Genomic DNA, 13,561 nt, shown 5'->3' with positions numbered 1-13,561 from the left:
GCAGCTGCTGGCCAGGAGCCCAGCTCTGAAGGCAGAACCGCTGTCAGCAGCAGTGCAGAAGTAATGATGGCATGGTGTGGTATTGCCACCCTTACTTCTGCGCTTCTGCCTTCAGAGCTGGGCCCTCGGTCAGCAGCTGCCAGTCTCCAGACACCCAGCTCTGAAGGCAGCGCAGAAGTAAGGATGGCAGTACTGTGACCACCCTAAAGTAACCTTGCAACCTCCCTGCAACTCCCTTTTGGGTCAGGACCCCCAATTTGAGAAAAGCTGGTATCCCCCATGAAATAGGTATCGTATAGGGTAAAACCACACAGACGACCAGATTTCACGCGTTTTGCATGGTCGTGAATTTGGTAGGGCCCTATTTATACCCCATTTCCTTCTGCTCCAACCTCTGCCTAGTGAGACAGCAGAAACCCTAGGAGACTCTTCCCTTCCCACCGCTGACCTGGCAGGGGCTCCAGCTGGCAGGGGCAGATGAGGAAGGCTCCATCTGAACTTCATGCCCCATCTCTGCTCCAGGGACCAGCTCCAGCTGGATATGGAACATAGGGGAACTGAGAGGGGTTCTGCTTGGGTGAGACCCGAGCACAGACCTGGTGTCACTCCTGTCCCCTGGGGCCATGGCTCCCACTGTGAACCTGACTCTCATGCAGTGGTTGTGTGTCACTGCTGGGAAGTGGCTCTGGCTCCATGTGGGACAAAGAGCAACTAGAGCTCCCCAGCGATGGGCACATCCCACCTCCCCTCTTCTCGCCCTCTGATTCCAGCTCAGAACTTGGCGCTGGGGCGCCCGGCCATGCAGTCCTCCACATTCCAGGTGTGGCTGGAAAGGCCATGGATGGAAAATGCGATGGGAAGTGGGAACAAGGCTCCTGCACCCACACCCAGCTGGACACAGAGCCGTGTTGGAGGGTGGACTTGGGCAGTCGTCAGTCTGTCTCTGTGGTGATGGTGAAGAACAGAGAAGACGAATGCTGTGGGGAGAGACTCAGGGGGGCCCAGATCCGCGTGGGAGACACCCTGGCTGACCTCGGAAAGCACAACCCCCGTGAGTTGCTTCCCCAGCTCCCGGAGTGAGACAACGCCTTCCACCTCAGACACAGGGGTCTCATTGCCGGCCAGGGCCAGGGCTCTTCCCCTGGGAGCTGCCTGGGGCTGGGGGCACTGTGCTGGTGGTGCTCCCAGCTCCTGGGGGCAATGGAACTGCCTGTCACTGAGCACAGCGACCCCTGCAGGGATATCCAGGGTAGAACCGATCCCTCCAGACCCCTGGGTGTTCTTCCTCTCTCCTTATAGCCAGTGGTGAGCTGGAGCCTGTTTGCACAGGTTCGCTGGAACCAGTTGTTAACTTTAGAAGCCCTTTTAGAACCGGTCCCATGAGGGACAACCGGTTCTAAAAAGGCTTCTAAAGTTAACAACTGCCAAAAGTGACAGGTTTCAGAGTAGCAGCCGTGTTAGTCTATATTCGCAAAAAGAAAAGGAGGACTTGTGGCACCTTAGAGACTAACAAATTTATTTGAGCATAAGCTTTCATGAGCTACAGCTCACTTCATCAGATGCATTCAGTGGAAAATACAGTGGGGAGATTTATATACCCACACAGAGAACATGAAACAATGGGTTTATCATACACACTGTAAGGAGAGTGATCACTTAAGATGAGCTATTACCAGCAGGAAGGAGGAAAACCTTTTGTGATGATAATCAAGGTTGGCCAATTAATTTTCAAACTGGATACAATTAACTTAGGCTTGAATAGAGACTGGGAATGGATGGGTCATTACACAAAGTAAAACTATTTCCCCATGTTATTTCTCCCAACCCCCCACTGTTCCTCAGACATTCTTGTTAACTGCTGGAAATGGCCCACAGGATTGCAGGTCCAGTGGTCCCAGCTGGAGCAGGCTCCCTGGCAATAGGACCGCAACAGCAGGAGGGCAGGGCAGGCTGCACGGCAGACAGACTCCACAGCCACTCTCTGTGCGCTCAGCTGCGCCGCCAGCGGCAGTGCGGAAGAGAGGGTCGCAATACACCACGCCACCCTTACAGTAAGTTAATTCATTTTAACAGTTAATGTTTTGACTTGTTTTGCTAATTTAAAATGCTCGTGGTAGACATTTTCCAGTCTTGAAATGAAAGGTGCTATATAAGATTTGAATCATATAGCCGTCATATAACGAATACAAACCCTAATTTTTTTCATAGATGTACAGGTACCATATATATTGTGTGGATGCAATCCATGTCACACATAGAGAGCTGCATATGTGGCCCTCAATGGTAAATAGGTTGAGAACCACTGTTCTATCAGTCCCGGAGTCCCCGGGCGATGCTCTGGAACTGCTCCCTACGAAGCCAGTCAGGACTCTGGGGAAGTCTCCTCTCTGGGAGCAGCCTGTCTGCAGACAACTCCTTCCAGCTCAGACACAGCGGTATCGTTGCCAGCTGGGACCAGGGCTTGGTCTCTTCCTCTCTGAGCTCCCTGTGCTCTCAGCTCCTGGCTGGAAGGGAACCACGTATCACTGAGCACAGCGACCCCTGCAGGGCAATGCAGGGTAGAGCCTATCCCTCCAGGCCCCCCTGCATGTTCTCTCTCTGCCCTCACAGCTGCTCCTCACATAGAATTATCTCCTCCAAGGCAACAGGAACTGATTTTTCTGGGATCAATAGATTTCTAAGGCCAGGAATGACCTTTCTGATCATCTAGTCTGACTTCCTGTATCGCACGGGCCAGAAGATCTCTTGCAGTGATTCTACACTGAGCCCACTATTTCCCTGTGGGCTGCCATGTATCTATTAGTCAGACGTCTGGTTTTGATTTAAAGACTCCAAGGGAAGGAGTCTCTATTGTGTTCCCCAGCAATATGCTCCAGTGGTAAATGGCCCTGGCTGATAAAAACATGAACCTTATTTCTAGTCTGAATTGGGTTGTGACGCGGAGTAGGGCAGGCAGCATCTCTTACCGTGTTCCCTTCACCCTGTAGAGATACACAGAGATGTAGAGCAGGAAGGGATCTCAAAAGGACCTCTAGTGAATCCCACCTATGCTGAGACAGGACCGAGTAACCCTGGACCATCGCTGGCGGAGGTTAGTCTAACCTCTTCCTAAAACCCTCCAGAGACGGGGATCCTACAACCTCTCTTGGTGACCTATTCCAATACTGAACTATCCTTATAGCCAGAAAGATTTTCCTAATATCCAACCTAAATCTCCTGTGATCCAAACTAAGCTGATTTATTTCTTGTCCTACACTGGGTGGACATGGAGAGCAATTGATCACCATTCTCTTTGTAACAACTTGTTCTGGTGGGTACACACGTGTGGAGCACCACTTGCTGGCCCAGTGCAGAACTGTTCTTGTGTCCTGCCTCAGTTTCCCACTGTGGGCTTTCCATGAGTTCAATGAGGCTGTTCTATGGAGCACAATGCCCCTTCAGGGTCTGATTTACTTAACCAAAGGCCAAATCATGGTACACAAGCCAGCCTTCACCCCAGCATCCTAGTTTGGGTGGAGGAAGGCAAATTAATTTTAGTGTATCTGCCCCACCAGAGTCCATCTATCTTCTCTATCAGGCTCCTTACCAGTAAGGCCGATTCGACACACGATCCCCCTCTGGAGTCAGGCCTCCTGCCCAAAGTTGGGAACGGTTCCCTCTCTGGGCTCAGGGCCTCCTTAGAGGTCAAAGCACTGCAGCTTGTCTCCAGAGCAGCGTGTCATTACTCTGTGATCTGGAGCACCTGCCATTGCCTGCAAAGTTTTTTTTTTTGTTGGGACCAGCTCCCCCTTAGGTGCTTGGCACTTGTAATTCTCTACTTTGGAACCTCTTCCCTCCAGGCCACTTTTCCGAGGTTCCCTTTCCTGGGGTGCTCCCTAACCAGCCCCCTGAGAGAGAATTGCAATCCTCAGTAGCGTGATCTGTGCATCCTGACTGAGCCCTGGCAGACCTTTATTAGTGCCAGTGCAGGTTCCCCATGCACTGCCACCTGGGGAATTAACTGCTCACAGATGGATCTGGTTTGGCTCCTTCTCCTTAGCAGAGCCTGTCATGGGGAGGCTGGGTGCCTGACCTCCTCAGGGGCCTGCTACCCTATGGCACAACCTGTGACCTGTCTGAAGACTGTTATCATGTCCCCCATTGGCCTTCTCTTCTCTAGACTAAACATACCTCGTTCTTTCAGCCTTTCCTCAGAGGTCAGGTTGTCATTTTGGTTGCTGCCCATTAGTCTCTTCAATTTTTCCACATCTTTCTTAAAGTGCAGTGTCGAAAGCTGGACACAGTGCCCAGCTGAGACCTCCCCAGTGCCAAGTAAAGTGCGCCAGTTACAGCCCATGTCTTACATACAACACTTCTGTGAATACATCCCAGAGTGACATTTGCCCTTTTCTCAACAGCATCACACTGTTGACTCAGATTCAATTTGCCATCCACTGTAACCCAAGATCCTTTTCTGCAGTGCTACTCCCTCACCAGTCACTCCCCATTTTGTAGTTGGGCATTTTCTTTCCTCGGTGCAGTACCTTGCACTTGTGTTTATTGAATTTCATCTTCTAGATTCAGGCCAATTGTCCACGTAATCAAGATCATTTTGAATTCTAATCCTTTTCCCCAGTGTTCTTGCAACCCCCTCCCAGCTTGGTTTCACCCATAAATTTTACAATAACTCCTCGCTTAATGTTGTAGTTATATTTCTGAAAAATGCTATTTTAAGCGAAATGATGTTAAGCAAATCCAATTTCCCCATAAGAATTAATGTAAATAGGGGTAGTTAAGGTTCCAGGGAAATTTTTTTCGCCAGACAAAAGACTCTGTGTGTGTGTGTGTGTGTGTGTGTGTGTGTGTGTGTGTGTGTGTGTGTATATATATGTATATATGCACACACACATATACATAGATAGATACACACACACAGACACATTTTTATATATATATATATATACACAGTATAAGTTTTAAACAAACAATTAAATACTATACACAGCAATGATGATTGTGAAGCCTGGTTGAGGTGGTGGAGTAAGAGGGTGGGATATTTCCCAGGGAATGCCTTACTGCTAAATGATGAACTAGCACTCTGCTGAGCTCTCAAGGGTTAACATGTTGTTAATGTAGCCTCACACTCTACAAGGCAGCACAAATGGAAGGAGGGGAGACAGCATGGCAGAGAGAGATAGAGACCCACACAGTGTGTGTGAGAGATGCGCATTGCCCCTTTAAGTACACTGACCCCACTCTAAGTACACTGCCTTTTTAAGTAGATCAGCAAGTTGAGACAGCAGCTGCAGCCAGCAAGCTCCTTCCGTCCTGAGCCCTGTCGTATGTCCCTCCCGCCTGCTCTGTGGAGGTGGGGGGCAGGATCAGGGGGAGGGGGACACCCTGACATTAGCACCCCTTTTCCCCCCAACACCCTGCAATGCACAGCAAGCAGGAGGCTCCCGGGAGCAGCTCCCAGGCAGAGGGCAAGAGCAGCACAGGGCAGCGGAGGGGAGGGACGGCTGAACTGCCCAGCAACTAGGCGGCTGCCGCACAGGGAACTTAGGGGAGCTGATGGGGGGCTGCCGGCCCACCCTGGTTCCCCACCAGCTCGCTCCAAGGGCTGCTCTTCCTGCAAGCAGTGGACAAAGCAGGCGGCTGCCAAACAACGTTATAAGGGAGCATTGCGCAACTTTAAACGCGCGCATGTTCTCTGATAGATCAGTGACATAACAACAAATAACGTTAACCGGGATGACTATAAGTGAGGAGTTACTGTATAAGTAAGTTACTCTATGCTCCATCGTCTAAGTCATCAATGAAAACATTGAACAGTATGCAATGCAGCACAACCCCTACAGGACCCCCCCTAGATATGTCCCCTCAATTTGACCATAAAACCATCCTCTGTGTATGGTTTTTCAACCAGTCGTGCAACCACCTGATAGCCATTTCAGCTAGACAATATTTCCCTAGTTTGCTTATGTGAGTGTTACATGGGATTCTGTCAAAAGCCTGACTAAAATCAAGACCTATCACATCTACTGCTTCCCCCCATCCATTAGACTGGTTTGTCTGTCAAAGCAGGAAATTAGATTGGTTTGGCATGATTTGTTCTTCACAAATCCATGTTAGCTATAATTAAGGCTACAATTTAGTCACAGAGGTCACAGCAGTCATGGATTCTGTGATTTTACTGGACCTCCTTGACTTCTAGGGCTTCAAGACAAGGGGGTGGGACTGTGCACCCCTAGCCCTGCAACTGGAACTGGCTGGAACCAGGACCCTGCAGCTCTAGCCCCCCACAAGAGGCTGCAACCAGAGCCATGTGCCCCAGGCCCACGGCGTCCCGGGCTTGGCAGGGCTGCAGCCAGGGGCATGCACCCCAGCCCTGTGGCTTTCACTGGGGGCTGCAGCTGGGGCCATGCGCCCCCCATTTCGGCTTCCAAGGGCCATGTGTCCCGTCCCCCTGCTGCAGTCAGGGCTTGGCGGGGGCTGCAGTCGGGGCCGCACACTCCTGTCCCACAGTCCCCGCTCCCCATGGCACTCCATTCCTCCCCATACCTAGTCCTGCCCCCGCTTATTTATAGTAAAGTAATTAATAAGTCATCGGCTTTTGAATTTGTGTTTATTCCCCATGACCTGCTCCTTACTTTTACTAAAAATAACCATGAAAAAATCTTAGCCTTAGCTATAAGGTGCTTACAGATGGATTGTTTGATAATTTGTTCCAGTATCTTCTGCGGTATCGAAGTTGGGCTGATTGGTCTAGAATTTGCCATGTCCTCTTTGTTCCCCTTTTAAAAGATAGGTACAGTGTTTAGCCTTCTCCGGTTCTCTGGGACCTCACCTGTCCTCCATGAGCTCTCAATAAAATAGCTAATGGTTCTGAGATTGCTTCAGCTAGCTCCTTAAGTACCCTTGGGTTAATTTCATGAGGACCTTTTGACTTGAATACATCTGTCTAGTTTTGTTTTCTTGGCTTCCTCTCTTTTTTAGCTGTGGGAACATCACTGACACCAGACCGGAATCCATCAGCACCATCTGGTGCAATGGGCTCGAGGGCCACTACGTCACCATCGTCATCCCGGGCAGGGCGGAGTATCTCACCTGTGTGAGGTTGAGATCATAGCTCAGGGCTGTGCCCCACCGCCAGGGGGTAAGGAGCTGTAACAACATGAATGGAAACTTGTTCCCCTTTATGTTATACCCCCATTCCCTTCTGCCTCAGCTTCTGCCTAGTGAGACAGCAGAAACCCTGGGACAGAAACCCTAATTTAGTTGGGGATTGGTCCTGCTTTGAGCAGGGGGTTGGACTAGATGACCTCCTGAGGTCCCTTCCAACCCTGATGTTCTATAATTCTGTGACACTCTTCCCTTCCCACCACTGACCTGGCAGGGGCTCCAGCTGGAGGAGGCAGACGGGGGAGGCTCCATCTGAACATCATGCACCATCCCTGCCTTGGGGAGCAGCTCCAGCTGGGTATGGGTCATGGGGGCAGCTACAAGAGGATATCATATGTCCAGGCTGACACCCCAGCACCGACCTGCTGTCACTCCTGTCCCCTGGGGCCATGGCTCCCTCTATGAACCTGGCTCTCATGTAGTGGCTGGTTTGTGTGCCATTGCCAGGAAGCAGCTCTGGCTCCATGTGGGATAGAGTGATTCTTCTTCAAGTGTTTGCGCATTCTTAGGGGCATTCCAACTTAGGGGTGCGAGCACCCTGAGCACAGTTGTTGGAGATTTTTCCCCTAGTGGTGTCTGTCAGTTTGGCTCTGGTGCCCCCTGGTGCCGTGTGCACATAGCACCAGTATAAGGGGCCCCACTGAGCTCCCGCTCACCTGTGGGGGCTGTTGGAGTTCCCCGCCTTTGCCTTTGCAAAGTGTTTTAGTGGTTTTCCCATTTAAAAATTCTGTAAATAGTTTTTATTTAGTTAGTGTAGTTGTAAATAGAATAGAGTAGCAGTTAGGACTGCTCTCCATGTCTGTAGAGGGAGTCCATGTCACCCCGGTACTGGGGCATGCCTTGGTCGCCGGGGTTTAAGCAGTGCTCTTCCTTCTGACTCGGCACTGAGTACGTCTGCAATGGAGCAGAGCACACCGCCCGCCCCTAATAGCTCACAGCACTGCTCTCCCTCGCCGGTGCCCAAGAAGAGGCGCAGAAGACATCAGGAGAAGACCAGCTCCCTGGTGCCGAAGACGGGCAAATGGGCAGATAGGGATAGAGTGAGTACTGTGTGGGATAGAGCTTCTGTCCCTTGCCAGCACCATGGCAGCCTCCGGTGCTGCAAATGCCCAGGGGTGAGGTGTTACCTCCCCACCTGGCAACAGGTGGATGACTTTGCAGTACCATCGACCCCGGAGGCTTATGCTGCCACTAACGTCTTGATGACTCTGCTGGTACCAGCTCCCCTAAGGCACCTGAAGTGGCACTGAACCTACCACTTTCAGGCCAATCTCAAGAACACCTTCTAAGGAAAGCCTCCATTTTTTACCTCACCAGAGATGTCCCCATGGCCCTGGTCCCCAGCACCAGGAGGATCAGCACTGCTGTGGTTGCCTTGGTTGTCCAGCTTTTCCTCATCTTCAGGGTCTGATTCAGGGACCAACATTTTGAGGCACCAGCACTGGTGCCAATTCCCCCACCCATCTCTGACTTTGGAAGCCCTGATAGCCACGATGCCTCAAAGCGCCTGGCCCCTGGGGCCCGGCACCAATCCAATGGCCCTTTTAGAACCCATGGCGGTTTCCCCTGGGCCAAGGTACCAGCTCGAGGCACTCCAATTCGGTGCCGTTGGGGACTAGGGAAGCATCTGGGCTGCACCAAGAGACTCCTGAGATGAACTCCAGGGTTGACACCAGAGTCGGCCCCAGTGCAGAACCTGGTATTGAATCTCTGGTATTGAATCCAGGTACCAAGGTGGGCACCAGTACCAGTACTGGCCAGCAGGTGCAAGATGGCCAGGAGGAGATTCCCCTGGAGGCTGGGACAGCACATGCCTTCTCCTCCTCCTCACCAGAAGATAAATTAATGTTTAAGGGGTCTTCTCCTCCCCAGGATGACCTGAGAGCCCACCAAGACTTTAGAGGTTCGCCTCTAATTTGGGCCTTCAGGCAGAGGTTGTCAGGGAGCTGTCTGATTGTTTCCTGGACATTTTGAAGGACGCAGCCCCTGCAAGGGTCGCTCTCCCCTTACACAGCTTCATTATGGGACCAATAAAGACCCTTTGGCAAAACCCAGCATCCATCCAAACTTAAACCCCTCTGCCTGGAATCTATTTCTAATAGATGCTTGGGTTTGTTCAAATTCATCAGTTAGAGTAGCAAGTTCATCAACAGTTTTCACCTTTTTATCCCATAAACACTGTTTTACATCATCACTATGTATACTCAGGAAATGTTCCTGGGCCACCAGATCACACATTTCTTCAAAGCTTGTAACACCTTTTCCCTTTACCCACTTATCCGTCAAATCTCTCATCTGGTTTACATGCCACATTACTCATTCCAGCACCTCTCTTACGGCTTCTAAATTTTATTCTATACATTTCAGGTATAATCTGAAACTGTTTTGAAACCATTTTCTTGAATTTACCATAATCTGAAGCATCTCTAATTGGCATCTTATTGAATATATCCAGAGTTCTCCCAGACAAATTTGAAACCAAAGTGGGCATCTTTTGGTCTTCAGGAATCTCACGGAGCACACACAGCCTCTCAAAGGTGATGAAATATTCAGCAATATCCCCTGTCTCATTGGTTGTGTCCTGCATACATTCTCATTTGTGGTTTTTGGAGAGGTGGGACTCCCTGGTGTGTGGGGGTGCTGGTTACATCTCTCTATCCAGTCCAGTTCATGCTTCCTCTCTTTTCCCCTCTCTTGCATGGCTAGCTTCCAGGTCTCCATTTCTTTGGCTTGCAGTTCCAGGGCAGCTTTTTGCTTGGCCTCTTCTACTTCAGTCTGCAATCACTGTAATTCCATATGTCTTTTCTGTTCCTTCTCGTTCTCTTCCACCTGCAGTCTGCACAGCTCCAGCTTCTTAATGGTTTCACTTTCACTCTTTCACTTTTCTGTCCCCACGTCCCTTGCCCAAAATAGCAAACAGAAAATAACAAACTGGCAACCTCTTTGACTGATCTTGCCCACCTGATCCACCAGCCTGGGCTCCCTTTACACTGTATTGCTGTGACAGGCCCTCAAGCCCCCTCCAGCACACATACAGGTAGGGACACATCCAATTGCAGTTACATACTGATGCTGTGATCAGCTCTGCCTGGGAAGGCTTCAGCTAAGGAACTTTTCAGCTCCTCAGGCACATACACCCCTCTGGAGTGTACACCCAAAATTATACCATCTTGTGCTGCACAGGGAACTGTACAGCGTAAGCTCATGAAATTCTCCCCCTCCCTCAATGTGGAGAGGAATATACAACAGCTTTCTGCCCCGTTATGACTCCCACATACACAGGTTTTAGATAAAGCAAAAATAAGTTTATTAACTACAAAAGATAGATTTTAAGTGATTATAAGGAGAGCAAACAGATCAAAGCAGATTACCTAGCAAATAAACAAAAACGTAAACTAAGCTTAATATACTAAAGAGATTGGATATGAATAGCAGATCCTCACCCTAAATGATACTGGCAGGCTGCACGTTCCTAAGGGGCAAGCCACGCCGACTCGCAGCTTGGAATCCCTAGGTGTTCCATTCACAGGCTAAAAATCCCTCTGGCCTGAGTCCAGCTTCCCCCCAGCTCAGTCTTTGTTCCTCAGCTGTTTCCAGGAGTCTCTTTGGGTGGGGAGTCAGTGAAGAACCATCGTGATTTCACTGCCCTGCCTTATGTAACTTTTGCATATGGCGGGAACCCTTTGTTTCAAAGCTTGGTTCCCACACCAGCCAGTGGAAAAACACTGGTATCCCAAGATGGAGACCAGCACCAGGTGACCTGATCACATGTCCCTGTAGTCATAGCAGCCATGAGTCAGGGGCTGTTTGAGTCAGAGGCTCAAGAAGGCTTCCCCCAGCCCCCCATGGGCAATAAGATTCTTCTAAGGCAGAAGAAGGGCCACATCTGGTCCGTGGGACTGTCCTGCCCAGCCCCTGAGCTCCTGGCCAGGGAGGTTAGTCCCGGGCCCCTCCCCCGCTGTCCCCCCTCCCCCGCAGCCATGCCGCTACGTGGACAGCACTCTGGCCCGCCGCTCCTACTGGGCAGCGTGGGGAGCGCGGCTGGCTCTGGCCGGGTGGCACAGCTGCGAGCTCCTGCTGCTGGTAAGGGGGCAGGGAGTGGGGGGGTTGGGTAAGAGACCAGTGGGCCTGGGGGGCAGTCAGGGAGCCGGGGGCTGTTGGATGGGATGGAGGTTCTGGGGGGGCAGTCAGGGAATGAGGAACAGGAAAGGTTGGGAGTGGGAGTCCCAGGGGGCCTGTCAGGAGGCGGGGGTGTGGATAGGGGTTGCGAGAGCAGTCAGGGGACAGGGATCGGGGAGGTTGGATAAGGGGGTGGGATCCCGGGGGGCGGTCAGGGGCAGGAGATTCCAGGAGGGGGCAGTCAGGGGACGAGGAGCAGAGAGCAGTTGGATAGGGGGTGGGAGTCCCGGGGGGGCTGTCAGGGGGCAGGGGTGTGGATAGGGGTCGGGGCAGTCAGGGGACAGGGAGCAGGGGGGTTGGATAGGGGGTGGGGGTCCCAGGCGGAGGTGGTCAGAGGACAAGAAGCAGGGGGGGTTGGATGGGTTGGGGGTCCTGAGAGGGGTAGTCAGGAGGGCAGGATGTGGGAGGGGGTGGATAGGGGGCAGGGGTCTGGCTGTTTGGGGGGCACAGCCTTCCCTACCTGGCCCTCCATATAGTTGTGCAGCCCCGATGTGACCCTCGGGCCAAAAAGTTTGCCCACCCCTGTTCTAAGGCCTATTGTTCTCCCTATTGGTTCATTAACTTGAATGGGCCCTTCCCAGCCAGTCATCTAAACTGGGAGCCTCTTGTCTACTGGGTGTTCCTCAGGTTTAAACACCTTTGTAATACAGATAGATAGTCAAAATTCCTAACTTCAGATACAATAATGATACATGCACAGAAATTCAATCATTATATTCAGTAAATCAGAACCTTTCCAGGGATATCTCACATGACCCATCTTGCATAAAATGTGTTATGATTATGTTATAATCATATCATAATAATCTCTCCATGAAGACTATGGGATGTAGTGTCACACATCCCTCCCATGGCTAAGAGAACTGAGAGAAAATACTTTGTGCCAGCCAAGGGATGGGAGTTTCTATTTTCTCACGCCCTGGCCTCCACCTGGGTCTCTCATTGTAGTGGCTGCTAAGGAGAAGGACTGTCAAGGCAATAAGGGGTCGACTCCAAAGCCAAAGGAGCCGAAAGAGATGGACCTTCTGGGATGGAAGGCCAATGCTACAGGAAGACTCCAGCTGCAGAGCAACCCAGCAGTCATTGCTGGCTCTCTACGACTACAACATATGAGAAGGGATGACAAAGTTTAACAACAAGCCATCATGAGTTCTTACGTCTGGTAGATGAGGACAAGACAGTTGCCTGAACCTCCTTACAGGGATCCCTTGACGCTGCAGGAGCTCATGGCTGCAAGCATCCCGGTTCCCGCAAGGCATCCAGCAAGCAGTGCAAGACCTGCTGTTCGAGGGGCCCTCGCTTTTTTCTGAACAAACTGACACCATGCTCCTCAGACACTAAAGCAATTCTGAAGTCCCTGAGTTTGCAGTCCCAGTTTCAGCCCATTAGACCATATAGGCCATAGCAGTTTGGCCACTTTTATCCTCACCAGAGATATGACCAGAGCAGATAAAGGAATAGAAGCTCTTGGTGCAGGTCACATCCACTTTCCTCCCTCTCGGTGGGGCCCTCTCAACTGGATCCATGTCATCCAGGGGGGCTCAAAGTACTTGTTTTGACAGGTTTGTTGAGGACAGCATACCAGTTCCACTTTCTCAGGATCCAGTTACCCTTCTTTTTCCCAACTGTCTTTCCTATTTCCTCCAGGCCTGGAAATGGGTCACTTCCAACCGCTGGATCATAAACACAGTGGAGGTCGGCTGCACCCTCCAATTCATTTCCATTCCACCCTCCTGCCCCGCTTCCCCATCCCTTTTCAGGCACCCTTCTCACAAGCTTCTGCTGGAGTAAGAAGTTCAATCCCTCTTCAGGATGGGAGCTGTGGAAGAGGTTCCACCACATCTAGAGGGAAGAGGGTTCTACTCCTGTTATTTTCTGATACCCAAGGCCAAGGGAGGTCATAGGCCTATCTTAGACCTGCGTCGTCTCAACCGGTTTCTCAAGAGGTTGAAGTTCTGCGTGGTCTCTTTGGGATTGATTATCCCATCTCTGGATCTAGGGGGTTGGTATGCCACCCTTGATTTAAAGGACATATACTTCCATATTCAATTTTTAATGGCCACAGAAATTTTTTGAGATCCGTGGTGAACAAGGGGCACTACCAATTTGCGGCCCTGCCATTCGGCCTTTCAGCAGCACCAAGAGTCTTCACCAAATGTGTGTCTATGGTAGCAGCCCTTCTACCCGAAGGTCAACAATAGGTCAGTGTTCTCACATGAAA

General features: G+C 51.0%; 1 protein-coding gene across 1 annotated transcript; it reads left to right on the top strand.

Annotated features, from left to right (window-relative positions):
- Positions 1 to 693: 693 nt before the first annotated feature.
- LOC119852138 (fucolectin-1-like) lies at positions 694 to 7,636 on the top strand. Its single transcript, XM_043509851.1, is given in 5 exon segments — positions 694 to 1,076; positions 1,994 to 2,051; positions 6,926 to 7,082; positions 7,085 to 7,238; positions 7,343 to 7,636. Coding segments are annotated over 4 exon segments (663 nt in total). The 3' UTR covers positions 7,150 to 7,238; positions 7,343 to 7,636.
- Positions 7,637 to 13,561: the final 5,925 nt, after the last annotated feature.

Source organism: Dermochelys coriacea, chromosome 2 (assembly GCF_009764565.3).
Source record: "Dermochelys coriacea isolate rDerCor1 chromosome 2, rDerCor1.pri.v4, whole genome shotgun sequence".
In the NCBI taxonomy this organism is placed as follows: Eukaryota; Metazoa; Chordata; order Testudines; family Dermochelyidae; genus Dermochelys; species Dermochelys coriacea.
The sequence above is the reverse complement of the archived record's forward strand: the minus strand, read 5'-3'. Positions and strand labels throughout refer to the sequence as shown.